Source organism: Nomascus leucogenys, chromosome 13 (assembly GCF_006542625.1).
Source record: "Nomascus leucogenys isolate Asia chromosome 13, Asia_NLE_v1, whole genome shotgun sequence".
NCBI lineage: Eukaryota > Metazoa > Chordata > Mammalia > Primates > Hylobatidae > Nomascus > Nomascus leucogenys.
In genome coordinates this window covers 106,830,363-106,851,078 of record NC_044393.1, presented here as the reverse complement: position 1 = coordinate 106,851,078, position 20,716 = coordinate 106,830,363, and the positions used below count along the sequence as shown (strand labels likewise).

The following is a 20,716-nucleotide window of genomic DNA, read 5'->3' as shown; positions in this document are numbered from 1 at the left end:
ATGGCCAAGAGATCTTTATTGGAGAGGTTGAGGTCAGGTTGCGCAGGAGAGAGAGAGAGCTGTTGGGTGGAGTAATTTATAGCCCCCAGGGCTATGTGGGCACTGATGATTGGATGGGGGGGGGCCTGAAGGGAGGAGTAGGAGGTGACTTTTATTGGGTCTCATTTGGCGGGCCGACGTAGTGCTAGGTGAAGAAGAACCTGGAACCAGCGCCATCTTTTGGCGCCTTGCGTCACCTAACATTCCTCCCTATTGTTTCTCTTAGAGGTGGGTGGAGGGGCGTCGTATCTCATCTGGCTACTTCCTGCTGAGTGGGGGCATTGAGGGGGAGTAAAGGGAGGACTGTTAGGGGCATTAATCAGTAGAATAAGCCCGAGTAGTGTGGCGGCGTATGTAAACGCCTCTTGGGGTGTGAAGTCCGTGAAGGTTCCTCTAACATTGTGATCCATTCGAAGGGTAGCGATGGATTGCCTATGAGCCAGCTGTCGGCGCGGAGATCATTGAGAAATTTGTGGAATCGGTTGGCGGTTGTCATGACTGGCTTGGGTTAGCAGGTTGTGAGCCCGTCTGTGGAATCTGTCCCGTCCTTGCTGGTGGCTAAAAGTTGGTAGTTTCTGAGGAGAAGCTGGTTAAATGTTTGGTTAAATATGGAAGGGATTTGGTTTTTCATAAACTTAATGAGGCAGGGGAGTACTGCGCAGAAAGCGAGGATACCCGCTGGGGGCCTAAAGAGGGAAGGAGCCAAGCTAAGAGGGGGGTTTTGAGGATTTCCCAAAGGGAGGAAGTAGTGCTAGCATTCATTAGTTTACGTTTTATCTGATGTAGGTTTTTAATGCTAGTTTCGATCACTTGGGACTCATTAATGTAATAACAACAGTTCTCCTGTAAGAAGATGCAAATACCGCCTTTTTCGGCTGTGAGTAGGTCGATGGCGCGGCGGTTTTGAAGGGTGACACCAGTTATACATGTGATTTGTCGTTGGAGGGCGGCTAGAGACTGAGCCGTTTCCTCAATGGCCGTCTGAAAATTGGGATACGCTGTATACCTATGAGAGAGGTTGTTAGAGAGATTCCAAGCATGATAGGTAGGAAGATTGCTTTTTTTTTCTGACGGTCTTCAGGAGAGTTGGGTTTAGGGTGATTAAACTGATAGGCTGGAAGGCCTTCAGAGAAGGAGAGCAATGTGAGTTGAGGGACTAGCGTGGTGGGTATGCAGGGGCCAGGGATAGAGGAATTAATGGCTGTTACACCAAAAAAAGCTGTCTGGAGCTGGAAAGTTGGGGGGGGTGACAGTTTGTTTGCATGTTACATTGTGGGGCGATGGGTGGTAGCTGGTGTTGTAACAGGTAGGAATAGGGACGCTGAGGTTGGCAAGGAGGGGGACATGGGCGATTACAAAGTTGGTAGTCGGGGGGGAGGAGTTGCTTGTGTTTATGGAGCTAGATAGTGGAACCGCAGCAAGAGGGGGTTTGTTGATGTTTGCGCATAAGAAACAATCGGAAGTGGGGACCTGAGAGGTGTTTAATAGTAGTAATCCCTGATTGAGGAACAGAAGCCAGGAAGCCTGTATGGAGGTTATGTCGGCCTGTGGGTGTAGCTGGGATTGTAGTTCAGTCTCTCCTTGAGAAATATGTGTAATTTCGGCTAGAACCTGTTGGGAGTCAGTTTTTAGGGTACGGGTGATGGTTATAGTTTGTGCTGGATAAGACCAGGCGTTGCTTGGGTATATTCCCCCTGTGGCTGCCTGGCCCCAGATTGCGTTGGCTGGGTCGGTGATGTGAATTGCTCGAGATGAGGCATTGTTTTGGTGACATAATATATGAATGGGGTCTGTCTGTCTGTTTTTTTTGGTGATTTAATTCATAACACAGCTGGTCCAGGGACACCCACAGATTTGGGGCCATTCAGTTTTACAGGCACTGTGGGATTGTTGGTGTGGAAAGCAAATGGCAAAGTGGAACATGTGGAAATAAGGGTCCTAACCGCTATTTATTATGGTGAGTTTAGGGAGGGGAAGGTTTACTGAGGATGCGTCGATGGAGAATCGGGTGTAACTGATGACATTGGTGTGTGACCTCTGGTTAGCGTTGTAGGTTTCTTTGAGGGTGAACAGGTAGTAGGGTTGTGAAGGGGTCCTGTTGGAAGAGGAAAGTCCATAGAAGAAGATGTAAGAGGCGGAGAGCCAGAAAAGCGGGTTCAGAGCAGGCATGAGGGCGGCAGCTTACGCCTTAGGAATAGTAGGAAGGGAGGGCGTTTTAGAAATGCGAACTTTGAGAGGGTTGTGGGGTATGGGCGTGCCTGGCTTTAGAGGGGTTTGTGGGTTCGTGTTTAAGGAGAGACACGCAGGAGGGTGACGGGATTGAGGGGTGCACATGTTTGGAAAGTTACAGCGGAATCGTGCAGGAAGGAAACTAGGAGAGACAGTACGCGGCAAGGGGGAAGGGTTTGTAGACTTTTGTAGGTCAGGAGTTCCTTGAGTTGATGGGGGGAGGTAATGACAACAGCTGCCCTAAACGTTAATTTCTTTGACTCTTGAAGTAGTAGGTAGGCTGCAGCCAGGGCCTGAAGGCAGGGGGCCCACCTTCGCACAGTGGGATCTAGTCAGCCGGCAGGGATGCAGAGCCTCCCATGGTGAGAGAGGAAGGGGTATATGTATACGGCGGCTGGCTGAACAGGGCGTCCCCTATTAGCCGATGGCTGTGTTGCGAGTCAGAACCTTCAAGCCGGTCGTCACCGAAACGAAAGAACTGATGGGCCTCTGTAAGGCCGAGGGCTGTGGGTTACCTGGTACCAGGATTTTTTGAGCGAGAGAAGGGAGGAAACCCAGGCCGGACGAGTGAGGAGGGAAAGGAGAAAACTCAGTTCCCTGCGGGCCGAGTTCGCTCTCAGAATTGTTTGGATAGGTATGCAACTGCTGCAAAGGTGGGTCTGTGCATCTGACCTAGGACTCCAAGAGCCAAGCCATTGTGCTTATGTACATATAGAATGAAAGGTTGTTGTAAGTCTGGAAGATGTAGGGCTGGGGAGTGACAGGAAGGGCTGCTTGACTGTGGCCTCTACAGGCTCGGATGGGGTACCTCGGGAGAGATCATATAGGGGCTTTGCTAATAAAGAGTAGTTGGGGATCCAAGTTCTAAAGTAGCCTGCTAGTCCTAAGAAGGAGAGTATCTTTTGTTTGGTTTTTGGGATGGGACTTGAGTGAGGGAGAGCTGGACCTTTTGGGGGGATACTCGGTAGCCTCGGTCAGCAAGGAAGTTGAGAAGAGAGGTGGTGTCAGTTTGTGAGACAGTTAGAGAGGGACTGCATAGGAGGAGGTCATTAACGTATTGTAGGAGGGTGCACTGGGGAAAGTGTAATTTTTGTAGGTCTGAGGCAAGAGTTTGACCAAAGATATGGGGGCTATCTCTGAACCCTTGGGGAAGCACTGTCCATGTGAGCTGTTGTGACTGTTTAGTGTCTGGGTCAGTCCAAGTGAAGGCAAACAGGTCTTGTGACTGAGGGGAGAGGGGAATGGTGAAAAAGGCATCTTTAAGATCTATGACTGAGAAATGTGTGGCACTAGGAGGAATAGAGGATAAGAGCTGAGGTCTTGGACGAGGCGGAATGTACCATTGGGTTTTTTTTTCTGCTAGAATAGGGGTGTTAAATGGAGAATGGGTTGGCCTGAGGAACCCTTTTCTTTTCTTTTTTTTTTTTTAAATTGTATTTAATTTTAATTAATATACATTTAAATTTAAAAGTGATACTTGATCCAGTTATTGAAAAACTGAAGTTTGAAACAACTTGGGTATGTGAATCTGCTTTTTCTTTTTTTTTTATGTATTTTATTTTATTTTATTTTATTTTGCACACAAAACAATAAACATTTTCTAAAAGTACATGCAAACAAAAAGATGCATATCAAACATATTAGGAAGGTTGCACATGGGAAGACGGGGAATAGAAATGGGGGGTGGGAATTAAAGAAAATAAATGAGAGAGGGACTTTGTATGGATCAATGATAATAACTCAATCCTCTATTTGACAAAGAAGGAGAAGGAAGAGGAAGAAAAAGAAAGTGGGATAAAGGATCAGAAAGGGAGGAAAATAGAAAAAATTAGAGTACGACTCCAGGGTAGACCTGTTTTGTTGTCGCTTGGTTTGTTGGTTGGTTTGACAGTTGTATTTTTCATATGTTTCGCCATGTTGGCCAGGCTGGTCTCGAGCTCCTAGCCTCAAGTGATCAACCTGCCTCAGCCTCCCAGAGTATTGGGACTACAGGCGTGAGCCACCACATCCAACCCCCACGTTGCTTCTGGCCTCTGTGGTAGACCTCCCAGACGGGGCAGCCGGGCAGAGGCGCTCCCCACATCCCAGACGGGGCGGCCAGGCAGAGGTGCTTCTCACTTCCCAGATGGGGCAGCCGGGCAGAGACGCTCCTCACTTCCTAGACAGGGTGGCGGCCAGGCAGAGGCGCTCCTCACTTCCCAGACAGGGTGGCCACGCAGAGGCGCTCCTCACTTCCCAGACGATGGGTGGCCGGGCAGAGGCACTCCTCACTTCTTCCCAGACGGGGCGGCCGGGCAGAGGCGCTCCTCACTTCTTCCCAGACGGGGCGGCCGGGCAGAGGTGCTCCTCACTTCCCAGATGGGGCGGCCGGGCAGAGGCGCTCCTCACTTCCCAGACGGGGTGGCCGGGCAGAGGTGCTCCTCACTTCCCAGAAAGGGCGGCCGGGCAGAGGCGCTCCTCACTTCCCAGACGATGGGTGGCCAGGCAGAGGCGCTCCTCACATCCCAGAAGGGGCGGCCGGGCAGAGGGGCTCCTCACTTCCCAGGTGGGGCGGCCGGGCAGAGGCACTCCTCACTTCCCAGACGGGCGGCCGCGCAGAGGGCTCCTCACTTCCCAGGTGGGGCGGCCGGGCAAGTCGCTCCTTACATTCCAGATGATGGGCTGCCGGGCAGAGGTGCTCCTCACATCCCAGACGATGGGTGGCCAGGCAGAGACTTTCCTCACTTCCTAGACGGAGTGTCGGCCAGGCAGAGGCGCTCCTCACATCCCAGATGATGGGCGGCCAGGCAGAGACGCTCCCCACCTCCCAGACGGGGCGGCGGCCGGGCAGAGGCGCTCCTCACCTCCCAGACGGGGCGGCCGCGCAGAGGCGCTCCTCATAACCCAGACGATGGGCGGCCAGGCAGAGACGCTCCCCACCTCCCAGACAGGGCGGCAGCCAGGCAGAGGCTGCAATCCCAGCACCCTGGGAGGCCAAGGCAGGCGGCTGGGAGGCGGAGGCTGCAGCGAGCCAAGACCACGCCACCGCACTCCAGCCTGGGCAACACCGAGCACTGAATGAGCGAGCCTCCGTCCGCAGTCCCAGCACCTCCGGAGGCCGAGGCGGGCAGAGCACTGGAGGTCAGGAGCTGGAGACCAGCCTGGCCCACATGGCGAAACCGCGCCTCCAGCCAAAGGAGAAAAACCAGGGAGGGGTGGTGGCACGCGGCGGCAATCCCAGGCAGCCCGCAGGCCAGGGCAGGAGAATCACGGGAGCCGGACGCAGGGAGTCTGCAGCGAGCCGAGTTTACTCCAGCCTGGGCCACAGAGGGAAGAAAGAAAGAGAGAGAGAGAAAGAGAGAGAGAGAGAGAGAGAGAGAGAGAGAAAGAAAGAAAGAAAGAAAGGAAGGAAGGAAGGAGGGAGGGAGAGAGGGAGAGAGGGAGGGAAGGAAGGCCTTTTTTTTTTTTTTTGAGACGGAGTCTCGCTGTTGCCCAGGCTGGAGTTCAGTGGCAGGATCTCGGCTCACTGCAGGCTCCGCCCCCCGGGGTTCACGCCATTCTCCTGCCTCAGCCTCCCGAGTAGCTGGGACTACAGGCGCCCGCCACCTCGCCCGGCTAATTTTTTGTATTTTTAGTAGAGATGGGGTTTCACCGTGTTAGCCAGGATGGTCTCAATCTCCTGACCTCGTGATCCTCCCGCCTCGGCCTCCCAAAGTGCTGGGATTACAGGCGTGAGCCACCGTGCCCGGCCAGGAACCCTTTTCTTAAGAGGTCTAAAATAATTGGTTGTAATCCTTTCAGGCTGGAGACGGGGAGAGGATATTGGGGTTGGCTGGGGAAGTGGTGTGGGTTTTTAAGGAATATTTGTACAGGAGGACAGAATGCTAATGAGGGGGTGGTGGTGTCCCACACTATGGGGTTGACACTGGCTGGGAGCGAAGGCAGAGTAGGAGCAGGAGTTTGATCTATGGAATTCGCCACCAAGGCAGTGAGTGAGGTGGATTGCGGGAGGGTGATTGGGTTGAAGGTGATGGAGGTTTTAAATTTAGAGAGAATGTCTCTTCTTAACAAAGGGAGTGGGCATTGTGGCATGACTAGGAATTGATGGGAAAAGATGTGGCCAGAGAAAGTGCAGGAGAGGGGAGGAGTGGCTCTTGGACGTATGGTTTGGCCTCCGACCCCGACTATGGGAGATCCAAAGAGGGACGTGGTGCCCCAAAATTCCCTTAAAACCGAGAAAGTAGCTCCGGTGTCTAGGAGAAAGGTAATGGGACGTCCATCCACTGTTAAAGAGACACTGGGCTCCTGTGTGGTGATGATTTGTGTCGGGAAGGAAGTCCTAAGGCCCTGTCAGTCTTGAATGGCCAATCCTAGAAGATCGGGGGTTGGGATGGTGGCCGGCCCGGCCCCGCTTCGGGAGCCGGGGCAGTCTATGCCCCAATGGCCAGATTGGTGGCATTTAGGACATGGCCGGTTGGGGGGCCTGGGATTTGGGCACTCTCGGACCTAGTGCCCTTCTTTTCTGCATTTGAAACAGGGCCCTGGGAGCTGACGTTGGGATGGACGGGCAGACGACAACTTATGGCCGTGTGATCGAGGGGAGGCTTGAAAGGCTTGTGCCAGTAACTGGTACTTTTGCCTCTTTGCCTTCTCATCTCGATTGTGATACACCTTAAATGCCGTTGCTAAGATCTCGGTTTGAGGGGTGAGGGGGGCCTTTGTCCAGTTTTTTTAGTTTACCTTTGATATCAGGAAAACTCTGAGCAAAAAAATGGAACATGAGGAGTTGCCTGCCGTCTGGGGTTTCGGGATCTATGTTGGTGTGTTGTTGGAGTGCCTGTGTAAGGCAGTCTAGAAAAGTGGACAGGTTTTCATTTTTATCCTGTATGACTTCATGAAGTTTTTCAGAGTTAACTGCCTTTTGAGCTGCCCTCCATAGACCGGCTATGATGCAAGTAGTGAAACGGTCTTGGGCTGATACTCCGTTTTGGGTGTTATAATCCCAATTGGGCTCATGCTCAGGTACTGCCTGTGCTCCTAGCGGTAGGGCTGGGGTTGTTTGATGAACCTCATCTGCATAAGTTCGAGCTTGTTCCTAGACTCGCCTACGCTCCTCGGGAAGGAGGGTGTTAGAATCATATAGATGTCATGGAAGGTAAGGCTATAAGCTTGGATGAGGTATTGGAATTCTTTGATATATAAAGCAGAATTGGAAGTGTAGGAGCCTAGGCATTTTTCTGTTTGTGATAAGTCAGCCATAGAAAAGGGGTTGCGGACTCGGACAATACGTTCAGGTCCTGCCACCTCTCTAAGGGGGGCAAGGACGGGGGGGTGTGACTTTGAGCGAGTGGTTGGGGGGCTGAAGGCCGGGGCTGATGGGATAGGTGGTTGAGGGTGTGGAGCGGGGGGGGGGGCAGCGGGAGGCTGGGCGACTTCCGGTTGGGTGGTGGCCGGAGGGTGCGGCGGAGGGTGGTGGTATGGGGGGGGGTTTGTCGGCTGGGTTGAAGTCAGGGGCAGAGGGAGAGGTTGGCGGTTTAAGAGCGGCAAGGAGCTGCTGCGGTTTGCAAGGGAGACAAAGGTTAGGTCTATCCCGTAGGAGAAAGAAGCCGTGGATATATGGGATCGCTACCCATTTTCCTGTTCACTTGCCATAATTGTAGAGATCCTGGAGAATGTTAGGATTGAGAGACCCATAAATGGGCCATTTGCTTTGGTTGTCTAGGGGATATGTGGGCCAGTTTTGCTATTTGGGGTCTACCGTGGCCTTAGGGGCTTGAGGCGAGGCGCTTTGTGGGGGTCTCTTGCCTGCCTAGAGAGGTAGACCCCAGAGGGGAAGACTTACCGAGACAAGGCCGGTGTTGGGCGAACAGCTTGGCAAACAGGAGAATGGGTGAAGGCTGGTCGGGGGTTTGGGTTGAGTCTAAGAAGAGATCGGGATCCCACTAAAAGTGGGGAGTCCCGATCCGAGTCACGGCACCAAATGAAAGGGATGCCGGCAAACTCAAACCACACCGCGTACGGCCAAGAGATCTTTATTGGAGAGGTTGAGGTCAGGTCGCACAGGAGAGAGAGAGAGAGAGAGAGAGAGAGAGGTGTTGGGTGGAGTAATTTATAGCCCCCAGGGCTATGTGGGCACTGATGATTGGATGGGGGGCGGGCCTGAAGGGAGGAGTAGGAGGTGCCTTCTTTTATTGGGTCTCATTTGGCGGGCCGACATAGTGCTGGGTGAAGAAGAACCTGGGACCAGCACCATCTTTTGGCGCCTTGCGTCACCTAACAGGCCTGGGCTGCTGGGCTGAGCCCAGTGGGCCAGGAGATGTCAACACTCTCCCTTCAATGCATTGTCTTATTTTTAATTTTTTTTTTTTTTTTTTGAGACAGGGTCTCCCTGTGTTGCCCAGGGTGGCCTCAAACTCCTGGCCTCAAGCGATCCTCCTGCCTTGGTCTCCTGAGTTGCTGGGACTACAGGCGGGAGCCACTGTGCCCAGCCAATGAGTCTACTTCTATTTCTACAGCAGTGTGTGGCCCGTGCAGCTCTGATCTGTGCATTTGTGTGATACTGAAAGGCCCCGTGGCAGACTAGATAAAAGTGCTATGATCTTGTACTTAATCACTCTAAGCCTCCTTCTTACCTGTAAAGTGGGAATACTAATATCTATGCTGGGGGTGGTTGCAAAAATACAGTAAATAGTGGTTCAGGCCCTTGGTTCTGTGCTTGACATCCTCAGGCATTTCCAGAAAGGTTGGTTGCCAACAGCACTGTCACCTGCAGGCCTGCTGGTGCAGTGTTCGGGGCTTGATGCCTCGCTCTCAGAAGTAACCACCCGCTGGGGCTGGAGCCTCTGGCCAGGAGGCTTTTGTGTGTTGGGACGGGCAGAAGGGGCTCAGGGTGGAGGTGGACAGAGTTGTTCTCTGGTCAGAATATGAGTCCTAGTATTTTTCTCTTTCTTGTCCTCTTAAACCGTGACAGCACAGCCTCTCACCCTTAGGTAAGAAATCTCCAGTCCCTTAATTTCCAAGGCTTCAGTCAGGTTTGGCAGAAGATTCCTGTCCCTGTGGCTGTAGGTGAGAGCTGGGAACCTTGGCCCTGTCCACTGTCCTGTGGCTGCTTGAAGTACTGGGGTAATGCTCTGTCATTCCAATGCTAGAATGTGAGTAAACTGCCCAGTGTGGGATTTGGGGTTATTGTCCTTACTACAGTAACTTTTTCAGAAATACCAAGAAGTGCCTAAGTGGAAGTATCCCAGGGGCGCTTCAGGTGGTAGTAATGACAGTGTCGGATCTTGCAGATTTTGTCTGAGTTGAGGGTGTTCATATGTCTATTTGAATTTGCAGTATGAGATCATGACCTTGGCAATAACAACTTCAGTGAGGGTGGACTGCAGTGTCGATGGGGTTGGGAGGTGAGATATGGAAGTGGAGGTGGAATACAGGCACACTTAGGAGCAGGTCGACTGACAAGGGGGAGGGAAGGTGGGAGCCAGGAGATGGGAACCTCAGGTTGAGTTTTGTGTGTGGGTTTTTGTTCTAAGAGTTAGAATGAGGTAAAGAAGAAAGATCCAATTGAAAATACCAGAAAGAAGGATTGGTCCTTGGAGGAAGGTTCTTGAGAAAAATGCAAGGTCGAGGGTTTCGCCCACCATGCAGGTGAGGAGGCTGAGGCAGGGCTTGATGTGGTGCCATTCAATTTTGCTTTGTCATGTTCTGCATTTTTCTTTTGTCTTGAATTTCTTGTGCAGAAGATTGCTGCTTGCTTTCTGTAGGTAGTTCGAATGCTTTTGAGAAGAGGCACACTATGACTATGATCAATTCTGATTTTTGCAGGTTGTCTGGAGGCTGCATGTGAGATGGGTGGGGGGAGATGAGACTAGGCTGTGGGGGTCCATGATGATCTGGGCAAGCTTATGTCAGAGAAGGAGTCACTGTGGATGGGACAGGCAGCCCCAGGGGTTCAGGAGTGATGCCCCTGCTTCTTAGATAGGAGATGGAGTGTCCATGTCAAAAACGGTATATATATTTTTACTCACTTTTCACATTAATGGGCCAAAAGTTAAGGTACTTTAAGAAATTAAAAAATATTAATTGACAATCATAGCTATCATTGGAGAGTTTCCTGTGTGTTAATCATGGTGTTAAGTAATTTTAATTAACCCTCTTAGCAACCTAATACTTCGGTGCCTTATATAACAGTACTTTTAAAAATATAGATTTATTAATTCTAATTTCTCTACAGAAAGTCACAGATTTTGGTATAGTCATTTAAAGTGAATTTTCTTAAATATAAAAATTAGTTCCTTTTTTGGTTATGCTTGAAATTTTTCTTAAGCTGTTTCCAGGGTTGCAGGCACAACTGATTATTTCCTTCTGCATATGTGCTTTTTGCACAGTTTTGGAAAATATGCCCCATGGAGCACATTCTGGTTCGTCTGGAAACTGATTCTCGACCTGTGTCTCGGCGCCTGGTGAGCCTCATCTTTAATTCTTTCCTGCCTGTGAATCAGCCAGAGGAGGTCTGGTGCGAGCGCTGTGTCACCCTGGTGCAGATGAACCACGCTGCTGCCAGGAGGTTCTATCAGTACGCCCACGAACATACCGCCTGCACCAACATAGGTAGGGAGTGCTGTTATTTCTCAGTTCTTATTATGTTTTCCCCCAAAAGCATAGTATAAATTACAGAGTTCAGCATTTGTCAGTTTAATAAGCTTCATACTTTAATGCATTTCTGAATGATTTCCCTTAAAATAGTACTTTTGACTAATTGGGATTATAATTTCACTATCAGATAGTTAATTTCGTAGAAGAAACACATCCGTTAATTCTTGTTTATCCTAAACATTTCAGCAAAGCTGATTCACGTTATTCGTCATTGCTTAAATGCCTGTATCCAGAGGGCAGTGAGAGAGCCTCCAGAGGACGACGAGGAAGAGGACGGAAGGGAGAAGGAGAATGTGACTGTGAGTAGAGCAGGGCCAGGCCGGGCAGATAGTGCGTCAGTGGGATCACTCCCATGGGCCATTATGTTAGGAATATTCCTATGTTTTCTTTATTCCTTTAGTATTGTTAATTAAACAAGTTATTTTGGAAGGTCATAAATAATATTTTTGAAAGAATTGCTATGTATCCTTGGGAGTTCATTTTGGAGCTCAGGTAGGACTTAATACAGAAGAAAAATTCTTACCAGTCACATCTTGTCCCAGATTTTCTTTACCTTAAATGTCTCTGTGTGTTTCAATTCAACCCTAGGTGTAGCATGGCTGGATTGGATTCTGGGTACTCCCATATTTTTCAAAGTATAATTTATTCAACAATTCTTCAGAATCCAAAGTAACCAATTATATTAGAAGAAAATAACATTTAAGACTTAGACACACTTGTTACTTATAAGCATTATCTTAAGCTTCTAAACTCCTACGCTTGTGGGCATCTAAAGTAAGATTTTGGGGTCATTTTACAATGCCCACTACATTAAGAAACTGGACTTTAAAAGGAAATCACAAAACACAGTTTGCCCTGTGCTGAGGCACAGTGCTGGTGTGCTCCCCTAACAGCTGGTCCTGAGCCAAGTGCTTCTGGGTCTGACCCCACTGTGTCCTTCCTAGCAGGGGCAGCAGATGGCTCACCCAGGCCCTGCTCATGCCCCATGGTACTTTCTCCTCCGTCTCCCTCCACACCCTGATGGGCCACCAGCCCAGCCCTTCAGTCAGTTATGCTGGGTTGAAATTGTTCAGAAGGCACTTACCAAAAACATACAGGAAATAGATGGGGAATAGAGAGAAGAGTTCAGCGAGAGTGAGGGCCACTTCCGTCTTCACAGCCGTTGGGCAGGCCACCTCCCTGGGCTCACTACACCCTCACCGCCAGTGTTCAGAGCTTCAGAGCTGGTTCTTCTCTTGGTTTCAGTGGAGTTTGAGTTTCTTCTCTCAGGGCTTCTCCCTCAGTATACGTCAGAGTTGCGTGACAGGCCTCCGCAACAGGGATTGTTGGTGGGTCTGGCTGTGTGTCTGTGCTGGTGAATGGGCATGTCCGCTTACTGGCATGCAGCCACAATGCACGTATGTGTGGCTTGCAGCGTTGACAGCGTGGGGCTGCTGGCTCTGGGTAGAAGAGGAATTTGTTAGAGTGTGTTTGTAGTTTAAAGTGAACATTCAGGTGATTACTGTGCACTCTCAGCATATGCTCAGGAAAGTGTAAGTAGGTCTATTTATTTTAAAACAAACTAAAGAAGCCCATGATCTAGTGGTAGTCGATCATAGTCATTATTCCAGCCTCTCAGGCTGTGTTGTGCCTGCCTGTAGGGTGGAGTTGGCCAACCAGAGACTGTGTCCTTTCTGTGACCTGATAGGCTGGGTTTTGGTGGCTGAGTTTCAGTAGCAGTCACCTTGGAGGAAAGTAGGCTTTACCATTCCCCTCCCGCTGCATCGAGATTTGTGGTGCAAAGTGATGTCTTTTAATAAAGCAGAAGATACAGTGAAAGAAGAGGCATGTTTTTTAATGGGGTGTTACGTTCCTAGATGGATAGTTCATATGTTCTCATTTTTAGAGGAGTTGTCTTCATATAAACTGTTTCTTTAAAGGATATAGAGTTACTTTGGAATTTATATCCTGGGTGGGCATTTAAAAATAAATTTACCTCCCTAGGATATTCTAAAGTAGAGAGTAAAAGACATGAAGGTAAGACTGATATTCTTTACATTTTTGCTTTAGAGCTCTGAGATGCTGTTACCTTTTAGTAGTTGTTATGATTAGATTCTTTCACAATAAAATTATTTTTATCTTAGGTTCTGGACAAAACACTGTCAGTAAACGATGTTGCATGCATGGCAGGTTTACTAGAAATCATTGTGATTCTCTGGAAAAGTATTGACAGAAGTATGGAAAATAATAAAGAGGCCAAACTTTACACCATTAACAAGTTTGCCTCTGTGCTTCCAGAGTATCTGAAAGTATTTAAGGTAAGTCTTGAACTATACTTGTAAGCAAGGTATATTAAGGTTACGTTTGTTTAGAATTTAACAAAAGTTCTCAAACGTGTTTACCTCCCTGGATCTGTTTTCTCACCTGTAAAATGAGAGGGTTGGATTAGTGTTTGCCTTTCAGTATAGTTTCTTTCTCTTGCCCCTCTTGAGGGTGGAGATCTTGTGTCTCTGCTTCCATATCCTCAGCACCCAGAGAAATGTCTTGGGTAAGCACATGATTCTTCTGCCTCCGATGGTCAGTGACATTATTTCAGAATCTAATTTGATTTGCAGGGGTTTAAGAAAGAATTTTGTGAACATGGAGGTACAGTAGTACTCAAGTTCTGGGCGCAGTTAGGTACCCGAAGCCACCTAGTAAGCAAATATGTCCCTGAAGTATTTGAGTTGTGTGTGTTGTTGGGGCAAACAGTTGTGTGTGTGATTTCTTTTTTAAAAAAATTTATTTTGAATTGACAAAAAATATGTATACTTTATTGTATTCAACATGATGTTTTGAAATATGTACACACTGTGGAATGGCCAAATCGAGCCTCACATACTTACCGTTTGGCCAGTATCACCTCACATACTTACCCTTTCTGTGGTGAGAACGCTTAAAATCTGCTCTCAGTGATTTTCAAGAATATATTATATTGTTATTAACTGGAGTCACCATGTCATAGGATAGATGTTTTGAACTTATTCCTCTGATCTGACTGCAATTTTGAATCCTTTAACTAACCCTTCCCACCACTCTTCTCTCTGCGTGATTTCTATTTGCATGCAGGACCTTCTCATTCCTTGACTTTTTACTTTTGAAGGAAGTTTATATTTCAAAACTAAATTTAAAAATAGGCTAACAGCATGTAAAAATGCAAATATATTCTTAACTGTGAAGAAAGTGTGGTTTAAATATAGAAAGATCATAGGTCTTATGAACCACATTTCTCTTCCTAAATGTTACTCTTGCTTCTTTTTCTACCTGCTTATGTGACTTTGGACCATGTACCTTTTCTAACCCTTTCAAGGCTCTGAGCTTCATTCTGCCTCTGACGTGAAAGCATGGCCTGTCCATGAAAGCAAACTGTATTAGTTGCCAAAATTGTATTAGTCTGTTTTCATGCTGCTGATAAAGACATACCTGAGACTGGGTAATTTATAAAGAAAAAGAGGTTTAATGGACTTACAGTTCCATATGGCTGGGAAGGCCTCACAGTCATGATGGAAGGCAAAAGGCATGTCTTACATGGTGGCAGGCTGAGAGAAAGTGAGAGCCAGGCACAAAGGGAAACCCTTTAGAGAACCATCAGATCTCGTGAGACTTACTCACTACCATAAGAACAGTATGGGAGAAACCACCCCTAGGATTCAGTTATCTCCCACCGTGTCCCTCCCATAACACGTGGGAATTATGGGAGCTACAATTCAGGAGGAGATTTGGGTGGGGACACAGCCAAACCATAATTTACCAGTAAATGGTAAAGCTCATTAGCTGGGCGTGGTGGCTCACACCTGTAATCCCAGCACTTTTCCAGGCCAAAGCAGGAGGATTGCTTCAGGCTGGGAGTTTGAGACTAGCCTGGGCAACATAGTGAGACCTCATCTCTATAAAATTTAAAAAATTAGCTGTTCTTGATGGCCTGTGCCTTTTGGTCCCAGCTATGCAGGAGGCTGAGGCAGGATTGCTTGAGCCCAGAGTTTGAGACTACAGTGAACTGTGATCATACTACTGCACTCACTCCAGCCCTGGCAACAGAGTGAGACCCTGCCTCTTTAAAAAAAAAAAAAAAAAAGCTGAAATTATGACCTGGGGCTGAGAAACCAGCATTATTTCAGAATATGAACAGAAGCCCATATAGGACACCAGGTGGGTTGGTGGACAGGGCAATTGTGGCCTTGGGGTATTGGAAACCCTTAGAGGGTCTTGGGATTCAGTTAATTCTGAGTATGTCTATAAGAAGTCTCTCCACCACTAAGGAAAATTGCTTCCTTCTCTAAGTAAAGAGATGACGGATGAGCCACACAGATGGAATTGGCCATCATTATCAGTATACTTGTAACATTAATAAGATATTTTCTTTTTCTTTTCTTTTTTTTTTTTTTTTTCTCTCTCTGTCGCCCAGGCTGGAGTGCAGTGGAGCGAGCTTGGCTCACTGCAAGCTCCGCCTCCCGGGTTCACGCCATTTTCCTGCCTCAGCCTCCCGAGTAGCTGGAACTACAGGCGCCCTCCACCGTTCGTGGCTAATATTTTTGTATTTTTAGTAGAGACGGGGTTTCACCGTGTTAGCCAGGATGATCTCGATCTCCTGACCTCGTGATCCGCCCGCCTCAGCCTCCCAAAGTGCTGGGATTACAGGCGTGAGCCACCGTGCCTGGCCATTAACGAGATATTTTCTTCCCATATCCTTAGTTGGGGGTAAGGATGGAGTCACTGTGAATGCAAATTAATTCCTAATCAGATTTTGATTTTGGTCTGTTTCTGTTTCATATATATTTTCAGGAAAATTATTATTATTTTTTTAGGATTCACCATGTCCTCATTCTCCCAGCCAAGAATATCTCTTATTGAGTGTTCTTGATGAAGGGTGTATGTACCGCCTTTTACTTATTGTTTTAGTAACAATAATTTAGCTGCAATTTACTAAGCACTGAGGACACTCTAAGTACTGTACTGGGGTTCTGTGTGGTGTAGTTCACTTTGGTTCTTCCAACAGTCCTGTGTTCGTTTTGCAAAGGAAGAAGCTGACTCTGAGAGCTTAACTCCTCTCCTCTGTGCTACGTCGGCTGTTGGGCTACTGAATCTGATTGGATCTAGATTTGGTTCAGTAGCCTCAAAGCTTACTTTTTTTTTTTTTTTTTTTTTTGAGATGGAGTCTTGCTTTTGTCGCCCAGGCTGGAGTGCAGTGGCACAATCTTGGCTCACTGCAACCTCTGCCTCCCGGGTTCAGGCGATTCTCCTGCCCCAGCCTTCTGAGTAGCTGGGATTACAGGCGTGAGCCACCATGCGTGGCAAATTTTGAATTTTCGGTAGGGACGAGGTTTCACCACGTTGATCAGGCTGGTCTCGAACTCCTAACCTCAGGTGATCCAGCCGCCTCAGCCTCCCAAAGTGCTGGGATTACAAGGGTGAGCCACTGTGTCTGGCCTTTTTTTTTTTTTTTTTTAATAGATATAATCTTGCCCCATTGCCCAGGCTGGAGTGGATGCTTACTGTAGCCTCTAACTGTTGACCTCACGCAGTCCTCTCACCTCAAGCTCACAAAGGGTTGGGATTGCAGGCATGAGCCATTACGCCCCGCTGCATTTTCCATTGAACTATACTGTCTTCCTAAAGATATTCTGATTTTGTTTTATAACATTTTCTCTAAATAATTTCCTTCTCTTGAGATTTATGTTCAGGATACCAAGTGTATAGAGTTAATTTTTTTTCGTTTCATCAGTGTTGTTTTTTAAAGTAGATTCAGTTCATGACAGCATATGATTTTGTTTATCCTGCTTACTGGCATATTCCCAGGGTCTAGATTAGTACTGGGTACATAGCAAATGCTTAATAAATATTTGCAAAGTAGTAAAATGTTATATAAAACTTTCATAACACTTATCAAGTAATTTTCTCTGCCCCTCAAACATGAGGCTGGTTTAAGTTTTCCCTTTGAACATGGAAAGGACTGCCATGGTTCTTCTTGAGCAACTTTGATAGTAAGTTATTAGGAATTTACGTAGAGAGACTTTCAGAATTTATAGTGTTTACATATGCTTTGTTTTGTTTTTCTTTTTTTGCTCTTAGGAGGATCGCTGCAAGATCCCTTTATTCATGCTAATGTCCTTTATGCCGGCCTCTGCTGTCCCTCCATTCAGGTATTTGCTCTGTTTTTCGGTACAGTAGAAAAGTAGGAATCCTATCCATTGTTGTGCTGAATTATTAATTCATGTCAGCAGATCATAACATTTAGCTTTCAGCTCACTGTAGCCTCTTCCTTCTGCCCTTCCCTCTCCCTGTGGTAGGGAAAATATCAGGATGTGATTTTCAGTGGGCCCTAAGTTGGTACGTGACAAAAGAATAGACTGCATGGAACTGAAACTGTTACTCCACTTTAAGTCTGGGGTTACTTCCACACCAGGGAGGTTCTGGAGCACAAGGTCACTGTTGGTCACATGTGGCCCTGAGCACCTGGGCTTTGGCTATCTGAGCTGAGGTGTGCTGTGAGTACAAAATACACATGGAGTCAGCCTTGGGGCAAAAAGAAGAGGATGAAATATTGATTACATGTTAAAATGATTTTGGATAGATTGGATTAAATAAGATTGTTACTGAAATTAGTTTCACCTGTTTCTCTTTGTGTTTTAAAATGGGTACTAGAAAATTTTTAATTACATTTGTGGCTTTTGTGTCTCACATAATATTTTTCATTAGAGCTCTACAATGTTGGTAATTATCTCAGTAAAAATTATTTTTATTCATATTTATGGAAGAAAAAGGAATATTTTGATGCTAAACAAAAATTGTTCTTCAAAAGTAGAAACTCTTGCTCTAGAATCTGGCAGATGGCACAGAACAAGAAGGATGAGGGCTTTGTGTGGCTGCTGTGCCCTGCTCCTTCAGTGTCCAGAGCTGGTCTCAGGTCTTGTGGTGGGATGCAGCTGTGCAGCAATTGTGGGAAACTGTATTTATTCCTGCATTGGAGAGCATGGAAGTGCTAATATAATAACAAAGGCTTATGCACCATCAGATTTTAGCTTCTTGGTTTTCCTCACCTTTTACAAAGTAGGGGGGTCTCTGTTGAAATACTCGGTCTGATTTTCCATCTGACATTTTCAGCTGTGGTGTGATTTCCACACTGAGAAGCCGGGAGGAGGGTGCTGCGGACAAGAGCTACTGCACTTTGTTGGATTGCCTCTGCTCCTGGGGGCAGGTGGGGCACATTCTGGAGCTTGTTGACAACTGGCTGCCCACAGAGCATGCCCAGGCCAAGGTAGGTTGACATCATGTTTCTTTAAAATTAGGTGAGTGAGGATAACTGTGTATTAGAAATTATATGCTTTTCTAGGGACATGTGTTTTCATTATCAGTCTCTTCTTTCAGAGCAACACAGCTTCTAAACGTAGGGTGCAGATCCATGACACACGCCCAGTCAAACCTGAATTGGCATTGGTCTATGTTGAGTATCTGCTGACTCATCCAAAGAATCGCGAGTGCTTGCTCTCTGCTCCTCGGAAGAAACTTAACCATCTTTTGAAAGCCCTTGAAACGTCAAAGGTAACTTTGTGCCCTGAGAGTTGAGTGGTTTCCTATGATTGTGGGGGTGACAAATCAAGATGTGAAGCTTTCATATTTACAGTGCTATACAAGTGTTCTGGCTGGAACAGAATTGAGAGTGATCATGTCACCTCATTCAGTTGGTACAAGGCATGGAGCCTGGCCAGGGCAAGGTTGGGAGTCAAGTCCCAGTTGACACGTGTTCAGAAATCTCACATTTCTGTTGCATCTGCTAGGGCGCTAGGACTCAGGAGGATGGCCCTAGTTTCTCAGAACACACCCTCTGCAGGAGATGTGTCACATACCCTTTCATGTGGACACTCACTCCCTGCAGTCCTTGGCAGTTTTTTCTGGGAATGTTTGCAGAGCATTTCCTGGGAACCCATCATGCTCCCAGCTGTCTCACGGAGGCCGTCATCTCTTCCTCTCCTCCAGGAGCCAGCCCTTTGAACACCCTGTCACGCTGCCCTCAAGTGTGACTGTACCAGAAGCAAAGCCCCAGCAGAGTGGAGCCAGGCAGATGGGAGGACGGGGCCTGTTCATGAGGCAGGGAGGGGATGGGTGGTGCTGCGTGCAGGGCAGATGGGAGGACGGGGCCTGGTCATGAGGCAGGGAGGGGACGGGTGGTGCTGCGTGCAGGGCAGATGGGAGGACGGGGCCTGGTCATGAGGCAGGGAGAGGACAGGTAGTGCTGCATGCAGGGCAAGAGCTGTGGACGGTGAGCCGAGCCTGCTCACCTGACTGTACATTTTCCCACGCCACCCAACACCTCACGTCCAGGTGCAGAGTCAGCAGACACTGGGCTTCACCAGAGCCGGGGTCTTTCCAGCTCGCCTGAGGATCAGGTGCTTTCCATTGTTCTTGCTGTACGGGGTGTGGTGGTGCCTTGTCAGTCAGCATGTGGCCCTTGGGTTTTTTCTATTACAGGCAGATCTGGAGTCACTTCTGCAGGCACCGGGTGGGAAGCCTCGTGGCTTCAGTGAAGCAGCTGCCCTGCGAGCCTTTGGTCTCCACTGTCGCCTGAGCATCCATCTTCAGCACAAGGTGCGCCTGCTCCTGGCCCTCTATTTGGCTGATACGCAGTGCTCTTTTTGTTACTGATTTATCTTCTTGTTTTTGGACAGTTCTGCTCAGAAGGAAAGGTGTATTTGTCCATTTTGGAAGACACTGGCTTTTGGTTAGAAAGCAAAATTTTATCTTTTATTCAAGATCAAGAAGAAGACTATCTGAAGCTTCATAGGGTCATTTATCAGCAAATTATCCAGGTTAGAAGTCTTCAGACACAGAAACCTTTCTCTTTACCAAGTTTGTTATGTTTGAGGATTTCATTTTCTACTTTAGAGTGGTAATTTTAGACATTAGTGTTATTCTTAAAAACTTACAGTGGCATTTATCTAACTTTCTAGTTTATCTTTTCGCAAAGCATAAACTGCATACTTTCAGTGTAATTTTATACATTACATATAACAGGTGTTCGATTATGTTTTTGGAATTACATAAAATATGTCTCTAGATTTCTTATGAAAACAACAAGAATTAATGTATCTTTATGAAAATTCCTTTATAAAACATCTTTGTAAAAATCTGCTTTATAAGGTAACTAGCACATGGATAGGAGAAGCTTTGTGAGGCTGGATTTACTCCCTTTTTTAAAATAGCCTTTGTTGCTAAGTTGTGTCTGTCTCTTACAGACCTACCTGACTGTGTGTAAAGATGTTGTTATGGTAGGCCTTGGTGACCGTCAGTTTCAGATGCAACTCTTACAGCGGAGTCTTGGAATCATGCAAACAGGTACAGTCAGGGCTGTTTTAGAGCAATAAATACTCAGAACCAGTCCTTCCCTCCCTCCCTCCTTTACTGTGTAGCTCAGAACTCTCACTTTTAAGTGACTGATTATAATGCAACCTGGCGTATCCCAAAAAAGGGATTTGTTAGGTGGTGCAGCCTGGAAATTCAAAGGTGTTTCTGTGTCAGACATGACTACAACCAGAGTTTGTGACAGGGTCCTTGGGATTCTGCCTGTCCTCGTGGTCAGTTTTGTTGCCAGGCTGACTTTCCTTGTGGATTGGGCTAGTGGCTATTTCCTGGCATCTGCGTGGGAAACCATCACCTTTTGGCTCTGCTCTGGCCATGTGCTCCTGTGGATGGGGCCGTGAGTCAGGAATTGTTGAGTGGTACCCCACCAGGACCCCCGGAAGTTGCTGTTACCACAGGGAAAGAGTTAGCACAGGGTAACCCATGGCAACAGTGAGTGAGA

General features: G+C 47.5%; 1 protein-coding gene across 3 annotated transcripts in view; it reads left to right on the top strand.

The window, feature by feature from the left end:
* Positions 1 to 20,716, top strand: part of NCAPG2 (non-SMC condensin II complex subunit G2) — a 79,470-nt gene that overhangs the window by 36,500 nt on the left and 22,254 nt on the right. For 2 of the 3 annotated variants that reach the window (XR_004033047.1, XM_030826374.1), the window contains exons 15-22: positions 10,635 to 10,857; positions 11,089 to 11,201; positions 16,990 to 17,060; positions 18,022 to 18,175; positions 18,286 to 18,459; positions 19,387 to 19,503; positions 19,584 to 19,724; positions 20,151 to 20,250. Coding sequence is in view for 2 of the 3 variants with exons in the window: in XM_030826374.1 (XP_030682234.1) it covers positions 10,635 to 10,857; positions 11,089 to 11,201; positions 16,990 to 17,060; positions 18,022 to 18,175; positions 18,286 to 18,459; positions 19,387 to 19,503; positions 19,584 to 19,724; positions 20,151 to 20,250 (1,093 nt within the window). In the remaining variant the exon portion in view is untranslated. Of the gene's footprint in view, positions 1 to 10,634; positions 10,858 to 11,088; positions 11,202 to 13,025; positions 13,200 to 16,989; positions 17,061 to 18,021; positions 18,176 to 18,285; positions 18,460 to 19,386; positions 19,504 to 19,583; positions 19,725 to 20,150; positions 20,251 to 20,716 lie in introns of all 3 variants that reach the window. The other variant, XM_030826375.1, reaches the window with a different exon arrangement.